General features: G+C 37.7%; 1 protein-coding gene and 1 pseudogene across 5 annotated transcripts in view; both read left to right on the top strand.

Moving 5' to 3' along the window:
- The window catches only part of LOC114322861 (uncharacterized), a 23610-nt gene extending 20129 nt beyond the window's left edge, over window positions 1-3481 (top strand). For 3 of the 4 annotated variants that reach the window (XM_082903541.1, XM_082903542.1, XM_082903544.1), the window contains 3 exons: window positions 337-631; window positions 1862-2110; window positions 2774-3481. In XM_082903541.1, coding sequence (XP_082759667.1) covers window positions 416-631; window positions 1862-2110; window positions 2774-2806 — 498 coding nt within the window. In that variant the 5' untranslated portion in view covers window positions 337-415 and the 3' untranslated portion in view covers window positions 2807-3481. Of the gene's footprint in view, window positions 1-336; window positions 632-1082; window positions 1243-1861; window positions 2111-2773 lie in introns of those variants that run through there. The other variant, XR_014349691.1, reaches the window with a different exon arrangement.
- Window positions 2890-16209, top strand: part of LOC114322872 (DNA polymerase delta catalytic subunit-like) — a 26031-nt pseudogene continuing 12711 nt past the window's right edge. The window contains exons 1-15 of the transcript XR_014347935.1: window positions 2890-3098; window positions 3467-3714; window positions 3818-3928; window positions 4969-5075; window positions 5266-5414; window positions 5902-6097; window positions 6201-6336; window positions 6439-6576; window positions 7276-7353; window positions 7509-7600; window positions 8859-8925; window positions 9040-9097; window positions 10520-10620; window positions 11455-11574; window positions 11666-11764. The product of XR_014347935.1 is annotated as a DNA polymerase delta catalytic subunit-like (transcript). The remainder of the gene's footprint in view (window positions 3099-3466; window positions 3715-3817; window positions 3929-4968; window positions 5076-5265; window positions 5415-5901; window positions 6098-6200; window positions 6337-6438; window positions 6577-7275; window positions 7354-7508; window positions 7601-8858; window positions 8926-9039; window positions 9098-10519; window positions 10621-11454; window positions 11575-11665; window positions 11765-16209) is intronic.

The following is a 16209-nucleotide window of genomic DNA, read 5'->3' on the forward strand; positions in this document are numbered from 1 at the left end:
GAATGCAGTTTTTATCAAACGATGCTATGAACCACATATGGAAGTTTCGTGGTTTCATGCTTTGTTTTGTTTTGGGGGTTCTTCAGATTGTATAGTTCCCAACTAAGTGCAGGTTTCCATATTGCTCCATGTATAAATTTCCATTCCCTTTAGGTTGAAATTGATTGAAGCAGCATGCCCTCTCACTGTTTAATTCATGGTTTAGTTTTTAACTTCCTGGTTATTTAGAATTAATCATAGTAAAGGATGTGAGTTTACTTTTGTGATTTGTGATTTGTGATTTACGATTTGCATCTGGATCTTAAATTGGTTTCATCATTGTAATTTAATGTGCAGTGATACCTGAAGAAGGAAAACTAGGGGTGTTCCAAGCTTTATGTGTGGCTTATGAGGTAACTGAGTTGTTTGATGAAACATGAGCTGCACTGCAGTCACAGCATGCCAGCTGGCTATCAATTTCAAAAATATATATCATTCGAGTAGTGTACCTTCTATGCTATGTGTTACTCCAAACCACATCAATCAATTCCCCGAGACTTACTTAAAGCTGGCCTCTAGTGGATCAACATACTGGTATCGTGCACCTGTTTGTTTATTTGGTGACAAAGGGAAGTCAGAGAATCCCAATAAGGTAAAGGGCCTTCTTGAAATTCATTGTTTTTGTTGTTGTATTAATTGTATGATTGAATGAGATGTTATAAAGTACCTTTGATACAAACACCAAGCCTTTAGATCACAATGAAGACAGGAGATAAAAGAAGAGAAGCAGTGATTTGGAGAGTAACTGTGTCCCCTCAGGCCCATAAAAACTCTCTTTTCCCAAAATGAGGTGATTTGGAAAAAAAGTTAAAAACTATAGCACAAAGTACGCATACAGAAAAGAGGAATTCAATATCTTCTGCCTTCCCTTCCTGTCCATTTCTTCTCGGCAACCAACCTATGAAATTTTTGTAATACTCTCTTTCTTCAATTTCTTCTCTTCTTCTCTTACATGTGGAATAACCTATGAAATTTTTGTAATACTCTCTTTCTTCAATTTCTTCTCTTCTTCTCTTACATGTGGAATCCAATGTGTGTTATAGCCAGTGTTCCAGAGTTTGGGCCACAGATTGGCTTGCATGCAGTGACTCCCAGCAGTCTGAACAGCTTCAATTGGGAATTCTTTCTGGTCCAATGCTGTCATAATCCACTATTAGAAATTCCCTTGTTTATATGCTCAAGAAGAAGAAGAAGAAAAAGAAAGTAATAACCACTTCTCAGTGTCTCTCTTTCTCTAATAGTTTTCTTTTTCTGGTTATTTTCTTCCCCTTTCATTCTCCAACTCTTAAATTAAAACCTGTCCACATCTTTTAGTTCTTTCTTTTTCCTGCTTTAAGAAAAGATGTCAAACTATATGTCTTGCTGCTAAAAGATCATGCATCCATTTGGTTTTTCTTAATTCAAATGCTTCATCATGACTCATATTTTTGTCTGCGCGGTATGTCCCATCAGAGATTGTTAATTGGTGCTTATGGGTTTTTGGAACATGCACTATGCTCCATCTTGAGTTTTCTGATAGGGAGTTGAGTTAATAGATTTTCTTGACTAAGTAAATACAACCTATAACTTATATTTGGGTGATATCTATCAAAAGCATGCCTTTTTATGTATTATTACTTTGTGATCGTAGTGGCTGTATCTAAACAGCCTTCCCTGACTTCACATTTGCTTTTGAGAATGTCTGATCAGTGAAGTAATACTATGGAATATTGATGGTTATGAACTTTTGAAAATTCTTTTTTGGATCTTGGTCCAAGTCTTTAATTACTTATTTCTCTACAAAAAAAATATTCCATTTTAATTGACTTCAAATTGCTATCAGGCTTCTCCATGGGAAGCTCTGGAGAAAGCTATGGGAAGGTTTAAGAAGGAACAGTCTGTAGAGGATATATTAAAGCAGCAGATGGAAAAGCAAGAATTCTATGATGATGGAGGTAGTAATGGTGGAAATCGTCCTGGTGGCGGCGGCAGTGGCGGTGGTGATTTTGGTGAGCCAGAGGATGAAGGCTTTGCTGGGATCGTGGATGAAGTACTGCAAGTGACCTTAGCAACTATTGGTTTTGTGTTTCTGGTAATTACTCTGAAAACTCTCTCTCTCTCGATCAATCAAGCGATTGACAATATAATTACAAAAAAGCATCTTTTGCAAGTTCAGTGTCCGCGCTAGGACAAACTGAAGTTCTCATTTGACAAAAAAAATTCTCCTTTAACTGTTAAGCTCTGTTTGTTTGGCCAGAAAATATTTTTGGGGAAATGTTTTTCACATTTTCTAGCATTTGGTACAATAGAAAACAAAAGTCAATGGATAACGTTTTCCATAGTTGAGAATAACAAGTTTATTTGAGCAGAAAATAGGTGGAAAACATTTTCAGAACTAAATTCTTACCAATGCCACCACATTAACACAACCACCATCATCTCCACCACCCTACCACCGGTCCACCGCCACCAACACCACACCCCCACCAGGGCCACTGTTGAAACAGAGTGTTAAGTTGGCAAAGCATTCAGCTTTCTTTGCCAGTCAAAATTTTCTACTGTCCTTTTATCAGTTGCTCCTAGCTATAGATGTGGAGTGAAAAGATTGATGAATTTTCTCGTATAAGTTTGATTAGATGGTTATAGATATCTACATAAGATGAATGGCAGAATTTCTGGGTCTTAATCACCTGGAAGCCCCTCCATTTTTTCTTTAGTGAGTACACATTTTTGACATTGTCTTTTTTTGCTTCAGTATATTTTTACATCATCAAGGGTGAGGACATAACTTGGCTAGCACAGGACGTCATTAAGTTTGTGTTTATTGGAAAGAAGAGTGTTCGTCTGAAGCGTCTCTTATATGAATGGGGAATGTTCTTCCTGAGGCAGACAAAGAAGAAGGAGATGCGAGAAGATTGGTTGGAATGTGCAATTATCACTACTCCTACACTGTACGATAGCCCTGAAAAGTACGAGCGCATCCTTCGGTCCTACCTTACTACTACTACGACGACTACAACTACCAGATCTGATGATGATGATGACGGTGATAATGATCTTGATCCTGGATACTACAAGGAGTAAATGCTTGTGTTGAATTTCTTTTGGCTTTCTAGTCTTTACATTCTTGTATTTCTGTCTTCAAGTGGGATCAATGTTGTCGTGGTTCACTGTTTTTTTCTTGTGAGTGCATCAGAAGATTACTGTTTTTTTTGGCTATTTTATCAGTAACATAATCAGTGATTCAGTTTCCTCTCTCTCTCTCTCTCTCTCTCTCTCTCTCTACTTCCCGTGTACACCAAACTGAATTCTGAAACTTTTGAATCAGAATCATGAACAAACTGCAAAAAGTGGTTTGATTCCACATTTCTCTCTCCTGTGTACTCCAAACTGAGTTCTGAAACTTTTGAATCAGAATCATGAACAAACTGCAAAAAGTGGTTTGATTCCACATTTCATGTTATTCATGGACTCCGCATTTCATAACATTTCATGTTATTAAACTCATTCAAGGTAAGTTATGGGTTCCTAAAGGTGAAGATGTGGACGAGGACGTCTTCCTCGACGAAACCCTCTACGAGGAGGAGTTCCAAGTCCTCCGCGACACGGAGGAGCAACAAGCTCCCTCCTCTCGTCTCTTCAAGTGGAAACGCCCCGCTTTGTCTCAGCCCTACCAGTCTCAGTCCCAGAGCATCGGTAATTTTAAAATTTCTTTTCTTTGCAGAGCTGTCTTGATTTGTAGGTTTTTTTTTTGTTTTTTTGTGTGTGTGTGGAAGATTTGTGGTTTTTGGGTTTGTAGTGTTTCAGTAGCTGGAGATTGATTACGTTATCGGAGAGAGTCATAAAGAATTGTTGCCTAATTCGTCTGGTCCTGCTGCTATTATCAGGATCTTTGGGGTTACCAGGGAAGGTTTGCTCTTTCCCCCCCTTTTTTTTTGAGTTTTTGGAATGGCTAACATTGCTCTTCTTTTGTGGGTTTTGACTTCTAGAATTATTATTTTTTTTGTATTAAATTGGGCACTGTCTGAATCTGATCCAGTCATATTACATGAATAGTTCTTGAAGTTGTTTATTTATTTTTCTTTTATATAGAAAGTATGGGCATTCTCTTATAGGTATCTTTAGCCCAGGATATTACTCATTCCCTATGCATATATATTTTTAAAAATTGAAATGCTAAATTTTTTGGGTCCACCCCCGCCCAAATGGTATTTTAGCACAAAAAATATTATATTGTTGGAGCACCTATGCTATTTTAGCACATTAACTCCTATTCTATCTTAGCACATTAAATACTACACACTAGTGCAGCAACTTGTAACAAATTCGTATAAAGTGCACTTTGCTGTGCTAAAATAATACAAAAAATACTACACCAGTGGAGAAGTTCTAACCATTTAGTAGGCATCAGCATGGGTATCAAAACCTTAATTACGTTCCTTCAATTTGTCAATTACAAATATGATTTCCACCCTGTGTGTGGAAATTATATAGTAAAGAATCCTTAATGGTTAAAATTAGGTTGAGGGCATTTATTTTAACTTGACCTGTTACTTTTGGTTTTTTTCAGAAATTGTCAATAAAACATAGTATCGTGCTTATTTGTCACTCTTTCAGGCTGTGTTTAGTTCATGGATTTAGTGAGTGATTTGGAAAGGGAAACGGAAAAAGAAAAGGTGGGTGAAATGTGAATGAAATATAATTTCATTTCACACACCTTTCACAATTTTTCCCTTTCCCTTTCCCTTTCCCTTTCCAAATCTCTATCCAAATTTATGAACCAAACACAGCCTCAATGGTTCAGGAAGAAAAGGCCCTCACAATGGGAGTACTCTAGTTCTGCCATAAAGTAAGGCACATTTTTCTTTCTTAACATAAAAAAGTTGGATTCAAGCTGTCAAACACCGTTTTATTTGGGTATTTAGTGGTTCTTATATGATCATTGGTCAGGACATAGCGTGTGCTGCCATGTTCATGGATTTGAACCATATTTCTACATCAGCTGTCCTCCAGGAATGGGTCTTGATGATATCTCTCATTTTCATCAAATTCTTGAGGTATTTTGTTTTACAAATTACAATAGAATAATATATTTTCCTATATGTTTATGGAAATGTATGTGTTTGTGTGTATAAATACTTATTTATAGGTTTGTCTGAGAGCATACATGATTGAGTATTTTTGAGAAGATAGTTACATAAATTTACATGCTTGTTGCATGTGGTGGTTATTTCAGGGGATGATGAGGAGGCGAATAGAAACAATAGGGTTCCTAAGACTGTTCGCCGCATAGAAAATGGTGCAGAGAAGAAGCATTATGTACTATCAGCAGCAGGATTCTCAGCCATTTCTTAGAATTGTGGTTGCATTACCAACAATGATTACCAGCTGCCGTGGTAAACATTTGAACTTTCTTACCCCTTCAAAATTTTATTTTGAGGTAGGTAGTCATTTAATTAATCACATTCTTTGACAGTTTTTGCTTCTTAAGACCCATATTCATTGCATACTTTGTGCATGCGAAGCTCAATGTGTAGCTGTTGCTGGCAACCTCATTCTCTTGTCATACTTTTTCTTGGCGTATTAATTTCAGTTGTTGCTTCTTGTATGGGCATTAGGCAGATGGACTGGGTTTCACAACTGTTATGCCTGCATATGTAACCGATTTATGGTTTGGTGGCCCTGAATCCAGCTCACTCTTTGTTGCATCTGCTCGTTAGTTTGAAATGGTAGGATAAGCATGTATGCAATGATAGGGTGAATGTAGCATAGTGCAAGTATGCATGACATTTTTTTAGTTTGGTATCATGAGATCTGATCTGATCATGTTAGCAGTTTGTACTTTGTTTTTTGCTATCCATTTATATTTTTGAAACATGGTAGGTTTCCTTGATAGAGGCATACAGATCGATGGTCTTGGTATGAAGAGCTTTATGACATATGAAAGCAATGTTCTTTTTGCTCTTCGATTCATGATTGACTGCAACATTGTTGGTGGTAATTGGATTGAAGTTCCTGCTGGAAAATATAGGAAGCCGGCAAAGAATCTATCCTATTGCCAATTAGAGTTTGATTGCCTGTATCCTTATGCAGGGAGTCCATGCAGTTGGCTCCACTATATGTTCACTTGTTATTGAGTCTTTCACTATAAGAATAAATGATTTCCTTAACATTTCTCTTAGTTATTCAGACTTGATAAGCCATGCTCCGGAAGGAGAGTTCTCCAAAATGGCTCCGTTTCGCATATTGAGCTTTGACATTGAGTGTGCTGGTCGTAAGGGCCATTTTCCTGAGCCTACACATGATCCTGTTATTCGGGTTTAATTTATACTTCTCTATTGTCAATCTACTTTATTTGAATTAAATACAACCAGTTGGAAAGTATTGGTTGTTTTGCTGAAGCAAGATTTTTTGTTCTAGGTGGCTAATCTAATTACCTTGCAAGGACAGGACCAGCCATTTGTTCGGAATGTCATGACCCTTAATTCATGCTCACCAATAGTAGGTGTTGATGTGATGTCATTCGATACGGAAAGAGAAGTGTTACTAGCTTGGAGGGTAATTAATATTAATATTAGTATAATTATTATTATTTGCAATGATTATGTAATGCTTCAAAGTAATGATCCTGTACCTGATGGCATAATGAACAAAATAATTTATGTAGGTAGAGTTCATCCTCAAAGAACGCATTTATTGGTTAAAGATTGTAGTATATCTGAAATCGTAATCGTTTTAGTATTAGCATCTTTATTTATTTATTTTTCTTTTTACTGGTCAATGGACCAATAAACATTGCTATTATTGACGAAGGATAAGATAGGGGAACAGGAAGTAATGCAGAAATTAACGTGATTCTATTGCAGTTTAGGAGACTTCTCACGTGGAAAAGTTATCTATGTTCACATGCCTGGTATTTGGTTCTTGGCATTTTTTGAAGTACCTGGAAAGCTGTATGGTTTAGTCATTTATCCTCTGCTGTGCTTACTCTCTATTTGGTTTCCTTCCCTTGATCATAAGTATTTTTCAAAGAGTGCACTTATCTATGTTGGTTGCGATGAGGAAAATAGGAGTAATATACATTTTATTGGTTGAAGAAATTCGGGTAATGTTGTTTAAGTTTCTCTTTCTTTCTAGTTCATGCAGTGAATTCTAATTATGTTAAATGAACTGCTTGTCATGACTTTGCAAGAAAATATAGCCCTTACTTCTATTTTTAAACTTCTGTAGCTTCACTCAAGCAAGGTTTATCTGCAGGACTTTATTCGTGAAGTAGATCCTGATATTATAATTGGATATAACATCTGCAAATTTGATTTGCCCTATCTCATTCAGGTTATTGAACGTTTTTTGTATTTACTATGTGCTCCATCACCATCTAAGTTTTTTATTTGGTTTTTATCTGTTTTGTGTGAGAATTAGTAATGTACAGGTTTTCCTGTTTCTGACCAGCTTGAGTAAGTTCATTTGAACTATGTTTTCTCCTGTAGAGAGCTGAAGTCTTGGGAATACCAGAATTTCCAATGCTTGGCCACATCAGAAACAGCAGAGTCCGTGTCAAAGAGACGACTTTTTCTTCAAGGTTACATGTTAGATTGTTCATCCCTTAAATTTGTCTCTTTGATGATCAATTAAAATCACCTAAAGCAGATTAACATTTAATTGTTAGTCTTTTATACAATACAAAATTTTCTGCTGTATGCACCTAATACAAGGCACACATCTAATTTAAGAGCCCATTATTGTGTTTCCTAGTTGATTGGTATTTTTATTTTTGGAAACCCCATTATTATGGTATTTTGTTCTTTGCGTTGACTTCCTTGATTTATTTGATTCTTCTTTACCACATTAAATAAGTACAAGTCATTTCAACGTTTCATTTTGGCTAATATTACTTGCTCTAATTTCATTTGGGCTACCAATCCTACAAGGGTCTCTAGAAAAAGTGACCAAATTACTCTTGATTAGTTGGCATCAAGAATATAAACTCCAGTACTGCACCATCTGAATTAGTTGGCATCACAAAATGATTTTGAAAGGTTTAATTCAAAGGTGTCTTTGTCCATGCTAAGAATAATGCGAAAATTGTACTCTATGTCCATCACCTAATCAAAAGCATATAAAAAAGGGGAAGAAAAAATCATTCATTACCCTCATTATATAGATTTTGTTCTATATCATACTATCATGGCCAACTTTAATGGCTTTTTATTCAGCCCATGATCTTGAATCTTATTTTTATTTATTTTTATATAGATTAGAATGCTGTTGGACAGCTTTAATGGCTTTTTATTCAGTTTATAAGTCAGTGGCAATTTGTTAATTTTGTAAATTTGTAGATATGGGCTGTAGAACAAATGATGACAAGCATAGAAAGAAGCAAAGGGAAACTAGGAAATTTCACGTGTATATAAGCTTGGAAGTGCATGGTCGAGAATTGATATTCAATCTAGTATTTGCTTGCATTCATAGTGTATTATTTTGGTTGCCCATTGTATTGTCTATCATTTGCCTTAATTATGCTTCAGCCTCTTGGCCACAATATTTTCCAGACTTCCAAAAATTAAAATTGAATGAGGCGTTTTGAAGTTTTCTAACCTATGTGTTATATTATTTGTTTGTCCATGTATCACAAAATGGTTTTATAGTGGACTTGGAAGATTCTCTTTCTCATAATAAGTTGTGGTTGTGGACTTCAATACAATTTGTTGTACATTACATGCATTTTATCTGTGCAGGCATTTGAATGGAATATATTACTTAGCTAGTGAATACTCTTGGTGTTACTTTCTATATAGCTTGTGGGAGTATTCAACTGATTGATATTTGTGGGATTACAGGCAGTATGGAACAAGGGAGAGTAAAGAAGTAACAGTGGAAGGGAGAGTTCAATTTGATTTGCTTCAGGTTTTGCTCATTGGGATTGTTTTCTATGCTTTCTCTCAGATTGGTTTATGGTGGTATATTCACGAAGATTCAATCAAAACCTAATATTTCTACTACCACTCTTTGATTATGCAGGTTATGCAAAGGGATTATAAACTAAGTTCGTATTCATTGAATTCTGTTTCAGCACTCTCTTAATGAGCAGGCAAAGTTTATGTTTTCCTTTCTATTTTTATTTGTTTTATTATGTAATATTGAGGGTATCTTGATCAACATTTGTTTCAGTTCGTTGTTATAATTTACATCCACTAACAGTTTGCAACATTTGAATAAGTTACTGATGGAAGAGCACTTTTTAATTATAATCACCATTTGAGATTAAAATTATATGTTATTCTAAGCATTAAAGTTCGTCAATGTGATGGGCCAAAATGCTTCTTTGTGCTGCATTTCCATTTTCCAGTTGTTGTGTTCTAGATTTATAGCTATTCCTTCCCCGAGTGAAAATGTCTCTTCTTCTATTTGCCTAACTTCCATTGCATCATGGAAAACTGAAACTCTGATTATTATTATTATTCACATACATGTAAGCATGTACATACATACATCAGCGAGCTTGCTTCTCTCTTTTCTCTAGCATACTTGAACTTTTGTATGTTTCGGAATGCAAATGGCTGATTTAAGATACTGTTATGTTTGTCACTTTTTAAGTCCCCCTACCTTCTGTAAATTTTTGAAGGTTTTTTTGTATAATGTCTTCTTTGAGGAATAATTTTGCAAATTCGGACACATGCCCACTTTTAAGTCCTCTTACCATATCACTTCAGATCCAGAATATTCATACTAAACTGTCTCAATACACCCAAACACACACATTGTTTGTTGGGAATATTAGGATCTTAGTACTTCAACAGGAGAATTCACTCTACAGAGAGAAATTCTGCTGTGGGATATTATTTGAGCTTTATGGCACATTGGAGGATTAAATAATTAATCTTGGAGAAAATTATGGTCACTAATTGGTCCTGGCTAAGAGGCTCAATGATATATGAAGACCAAGTGTGACTTCAACATCTACATTGACAACTACCTTGGTCTTGCCATTGTGTTGGGAGGATAACTGGGTATGAACCTAAACTTTCTCATTATTTGAACAATTTGGCTCCCTCTAACCTTGAACCGACATTCTTGCATTTGGCAAACTGAGGTATTACGATTCCAAGGAGCATGAACACTTCTAAGAAGGCGCCATGTTGATGTTGGACACGTCTCGACTTTGACATGTCTCAAACATGCATCAAAATATGTTGGTTTTTTAATAATAAATATTTTTAGAACTAGATGCACTTCGTACATTTGTTCTAGGTAATATATAACTATTAGGCAGCATGTGTTTGCTTGTACTTGATGAAGCTATCTTCTCAAAATCTTTGCTATTACTCTTGCTGTCAGTCGTGTTTGAAATGAAGATTGTGTCAGTGAGGTTGTGGACTGTGAGGGGTTGTGTTACAGTCATAATGCATTTTTGTCCATTCTTATCTTTTGTGATCCCCATTTGTGATTCTTTAGCTCTCTATTGGTTTCTGTCATGGAATAGAATTTTTAGCCGATGCCATCTTTTGTGCACAGAAGGAGGATGTCCATCATTCAATTATATCTGACCTTCAGAATGGGAACCCCGAAACAAGAAGGCGACTAGCTGTCTACTGTTTGAAGGTGCATATAATATTTTATTTTGGTGCATCTTTTAGCGTAATCAAATAAAGAGGTCAAGTGGCTTATAGAAAAAAATCGTGTCTCAACTATTTTTTATAGGGAAGGAATGAAGTTGAATGGGTTGTTCTTCGAACTTTTTACGTAGAAATATTGTTGTCCAATTTGAAAATTTTGGAAGTCATCTTTTTTGTAGTTCCTTCATGTAACAAGCCCATCCCACATTAGAAGTTTGCATGGCTGATCTTGGGTGTACAAGGCACTGCTAGCTTGGTACTAAGTAACTTGGCCTAAGCATTTGGATTTGGGTCATGTTGGTAGACTCACGTTCTTTAGGTTACTAGACTTCAGGCAGTGGGGTGTTACAATTAGTATCAAAGCCATCCGTGCACACGACCATGTGGGTCACTGTTCTAGGCTGGCCACGAGCTCATTATGGTATTCTAATTGATTATGGACCCCTCATAAGGACGTGAGGGTATAAATGAGGAAGTTTGTAACGATGCCCCACATCCGAAGTTTGCGTGGGTGATCGTGGGGTAATTCTATCTTGGGGTAATTTGGCTTAAGCATTTTGAGTCATGTTGGTAGACCAACTTTTTTCAGGTTACTTGGGCCAACAGGTGGTGGGATGTTACACTTCACACACACCAAAAAAAAAAAATAAAAAAGGAAGTAAAATGCATCATAAAAATTTGCATCACAGGTAGTGCTTCTGGTGTGTTCTATGCAAAACCTGTATGTCGTGTTTACATAAATTATCATTCCTCATGCTTGGGAAGAAAAAATCTTAATTACATACTACATACCAGACTAAACATGTTAATATGTTCGCAGGATGCCTATCTCCCACAACTGCTTTTGGACAAGTTGATGTTCATTTACAATTATGTGGAGATGGCTCGTGTCACAGGTGTACCTATCTCATTTCTTCTTTCCAGAGGACAGAGTATTAAGGTTATGGGCTTTTCAACTATTGCTTTGTTGTTAGTTGTGGTGGAGGGTTCTATATACTGAAAAAATGAATACCAACAATCATTACCTTCAGGTGCTTTCTCAACTTCTTAGAAAGGTGAGACAAAAGAATCTTGTTATTCCAAATGTGAAACAGGCAGGATCTGAATCAGGAACTTATGAAGGTGCAACTGTAAGTTTGTCATTTACTCTTCCTCAATAAATGCATTTTTTTAGGAAAAGGATTGAACGATTTTTTTATTTTTTGAATATAGAATATTGCCATCATTATAATTGCAGTAGGACGCTGTAAGAATTTATGTATTTATTGATTGATTGATGTATTACAAGATTAATTGATTACAATTCCTATACAATCTATATATAGAAGAAAATGTGGTAGTAGGTGTAGTGGAGGTGATAGTGGGTTAGGTGAAGTGGAGTGTGTGGTGAAGTGGAGGTAGGTGAAGTGGAGTGTGTAGTGGAGTAGGTGAAGGTAAAGATGGGAAATTCTAACAGCCCCCCGCAAACTCAAGGAGGATAGAAACTAACCAACTTGAGTTTGAAGAGAGGAACAAAACAAGAAAATACATAAAAATAAAAAAGGATAGGAGACACTGTATGGTCGTGTCAGACCATTGGTGAAGACACTGAATGGTGGTGTCATAACGTTGTAGAGGACACTGTATGGTGGTGTCATAACGTTGTAGAAGACAGTTTATGGGGTCATGTCGGACCGTTGTAGAAGACAGTTTATGGGGTCATGTCGGACCGTTGTAGAAGACAGTTTATGGGGTCATGTCGGACCGTTTGTAGAAGACAGTTTATGGGGTCATGTCGGACCGTTGTAGAAGACAGTTTATGGGGTCATGTCGGACCGTTGTAGAAGACAATGTTGTGACAGTTTACGGAGTCTTGCTGGACCCTTGTAGAAACTAACCGGAATCAATGTCGGGACAGTTTACAGAGTCTTGTCGGACCCTTGTAGAAACTAACCGGAATCTATGTCGGGACAGTTTACAGAGTCTTGTCGGACCCATAAAGGAGCTAACCGGAATCAATGTCGGGACAGTTTACAGAGTCTTGTCGGACCCTTGTAGAAACTAACCGGAATCTATGTCGGGACAGTTTACAGAGTCTTGTCGGACCCATAAAGGAGCTAACCGGAATCAATGTCGGGACAGTTTACAGAGTCTTGTCGGACCCTTAAAAAGTCGCACCCTCAAAAGGTGTGCCCAATCTATCAAAAGGCGTGCCATCAAAAGGCGTGCCCACTTTATCAAACGGTGTGCCGGACATGATGGCGAGGCACGTGGGCGCCTTGGTTTGCGTGCCCGGTTGTCGGCTGGTGGCAAGAGGCGCGCGATGCGCGTGGCTGCCTTGGCTATATAACCAAGACGAAGGCAGAGGCTGAGGCAGAGAAAAAACTGAGAGAAACCTCTGAAAAATCCTTCGTGTGGCTGAGAAAGAGAGTTCTGAGAGAAAAACTCTGTAATATTCTGTAACACACTGTTGCCCAGAAAATGGCCTCGTCCTCGTCTTCCCGTGGACTGCTCACCCTCTTTCCCGACCTCAACGAGTCAACAAGAGAGAGAACTGGTGCGGTGGCACTGGAACCTCAACCAAACACCGCTGGGTATACTCCGTTGAACTTTCCGATGCGGTCTGTGGAGCAAAGAATGGCAGTGCTGTCGGATGTGGAGGCCAATCAGTATACTTTGAAGGTATGTGTGGAAAGCATGACAGCGGTCACAAATTTGTCGAACCGGCTGCAGAGTAGGACAAATGAGGTGCAGCAATTAAACTCCCAGCTGGCGCTGCTCCAACGCATGTATAAGGATGCGCGAGCAGAGATAAGCGTGCTAAGGACAGAAAACAAGGAGCTGAAGCGGAAGGCCACCGTGATGTTCCGATTTGGAGGACCGCCATATGCGGCAGTGGAGGAGCAGGGAGTAAATGTGCTCGGTGGCGGGGGAAATCCGGAGGCAACACCGTCAAGAGCTGCTCAGGACGGAGGCAAGAAGAAGTGACCTGCGGCAGAGTAGGTCGGTGGGTGGCCGTCTGCAGAAAAGAAAACAAAACTGTTGTTGTTGTGATATTTGTTTTGTGTATTTTTGTGGTTGTTGTTGTTGTTGTTGTTTTTTTTTTTTTTTTTTTTTTTTTTTTTTTTTTTTTGTTTGTTTTTTTTTTTTTTTTTTGTTGTAAAATATGGATCGGGGTTGATCCCGATATGAATAAAATGAGTGTATTGTGAAAAGCCGAATGGCGTGAATGGACAAGAGGGAGCAGAAAAATTAAACTGGAATGAATTTTTTTTTTTTTTTAATAAAATAATAATAATAATAATAAAAAATAAAATGAATAAAATGAAGTGGAGGCATGGTCTGACAACGAGTGGGGTGGCATATAAAGAAAAATTAAAAAAATAAAAGAAGAAAAGTAAAATAAAATAAAATAATAATAATAATAATAATAAATAAAATATCCGTAAGCTTTGTTTGTGCAAAAGAGGAGAATAACTCTCCCAACACAAAGCACGTGGGTGGGTTGCAAAAGTGGAGATAGTGGAAACTTTAGTTAATATATTATAAGAAACATGGTCAGGGCACAAAGTTGATTATCCCCAAATGTGAGGTGTTGTAAGAGCACCGAACTGCTGTTGTAAATTCTCTTGGAGATGAAAATGGAGTCCCAGCAGAGGAGAGCAGAGCCAGCTGGACTTCACGCCGCAGAAATTATCCCGGCCACCGTCGATGTAGTCGAAGGAGATCGCCGGTGAGATGTCGATCAACTGGTCGTTGCGCCAGCATTGGATTCGCCGGGTTGTTTGTTCGGCGACGATGCCGCAGACGGTGGCGGAGCCGTAGATCACGGCGATGGTGGAGGAGGAGCCACCGAGGGCGTGGGCTGGAGAGACGGCGTTGGGTTTAAGAGCGTGGACCATGTCTGGGAACTTCATTCCATCACGGACGAAAAAAAAAAACGGGGAAATTATTTCCCACCAGATCAAAGTTACCCTCTCTGGTGTAAAACTTCACTGCAAAACCTCGAGGATCCCTCAGGGTTTCAGGGCTACCACGCTCATGGATAACAGTGGAGAAACGAACAATAACAGGTGTCTGGACTCCTTTTGCACTGGAGTTATTGTTCCACACTGGAGCTCCAGAATTTGTTGTCCAGAAAGGAGAGTTGAAAGCACTTGAAGGACGGTACTTGTATGGATCCATAGCGGCACCATAGCGGCAGATGAGAGAGAGACAGAGAGGTAAGAGAGAGGAAGATGAAGTTATAGTCTGGGTATGTGTAGAGGTCCGGCGGGCGGCCAAGGCGAGGCTGCCGCCCGCCGGTGAAGCAGAATGAATAGGTTCTTAACCTTGCTCTGATACCATGTAAGAATTTATGTACGCCAATTAAAATTTTGAAGGAGATCTTACCCTTGGAAAACCAAATACACATCACATGGGAAGTTGAATGAAATCACCCTCCATGTACATAATAAACTAATAGATTAAGGGAATTGTTATTTTTGCCAAACTTATTTTTAAATGTACTTTAAAATTTGTCTTCTAATAAGCATTGCGAATTGTGTCACGTGTAATTTGGGATACTAAAGACAAATTTTGGAGTGTATTTATAAAGAAATGAGTGGGAATAACAATTCCCTAGATGAATTGGCTTATTGTACCATTTGCAAGTGAGCAGTGCAGTAGTACCAACTTGCTCGTAATCCATCCAATGCACAATATGATTTAAAATTCTGAAATGATAAAGCTTATTTCATAAATTTTAATTTCATTATAAGGAAATGTGACTTATTCATATTTGAGGGAGCACCATAAAAATCATGTGACTGCAGAAAAATGGAAGACGAGATGTAGGACGATGTCAAAGCACTATGTGGATTATTTTTTATCTGAATTTGTTGATTTTATGCAATCACAAAGCAATGGAAGTGTTGACCAGTCTTGTTTTTCATTAGAAACACATTGCATTGGGTTGAAATTTATGTGGAGACATGATGGTGATTAGAAAATTATCACTTGGTGACTTTTCTTAAGAAAAGTGATTGTGTTATACGGGCATTTTGGCCCTTTTCTGGGACACCAGATAAACTTATGGGAAAAGTGCATTTGAATGGGAACAACTCAAAATAATTACACTTTCATGGAGGTGCAAGTGAGCCCGTGTTTGGTGAAAGTGAAAGCTGTGGCATGAGACAGCTTTCACTTGCTCCGACTTGCACTTCCATAAAAACACAAATACTTATTATGCTTGACTCATTTTCTATTTTTTCCCCTTCTTTTTTCACATTCGCCTCTCTTCTCAATTTCTTCCTTGTTTCATTTTCAACCAGTAGCTTGGTCTGATTTTGTAATCTCTAACTCTTGATGGGCATTGACATGTAATCCTTCAAATTAGGGTATGGGGTAGGCTATATGTGCTACTGTGATTGGATGGACAGACCCCAAAGTACTCTCAAAGAAACTGATTCCATCACTCTTTTCTAATTTTGATATGATATTTCCATGCTGTTTGATAGAATACCCTTTTAGTATATTAATAGATAGAATGACCAATTCATGATAGATAACTAGCACTCATCAGCATGGACAAACCACTAGCACTCACAGTTTTCTA

This window comes from Camellia sinensis, chromosome 13, assembly GCF_055761805.1.
Source record: "Camellia sinensis isolate YWXY chromosome 13, ASM5576180v1, whole genome shotgun sequence".
Lineage (NCBI taxonomy): Eukaryota > Viridiplantae > Streptophyta > Magnoliopsida > Ericales > Theaceae > Camellia > Camellia sinensis.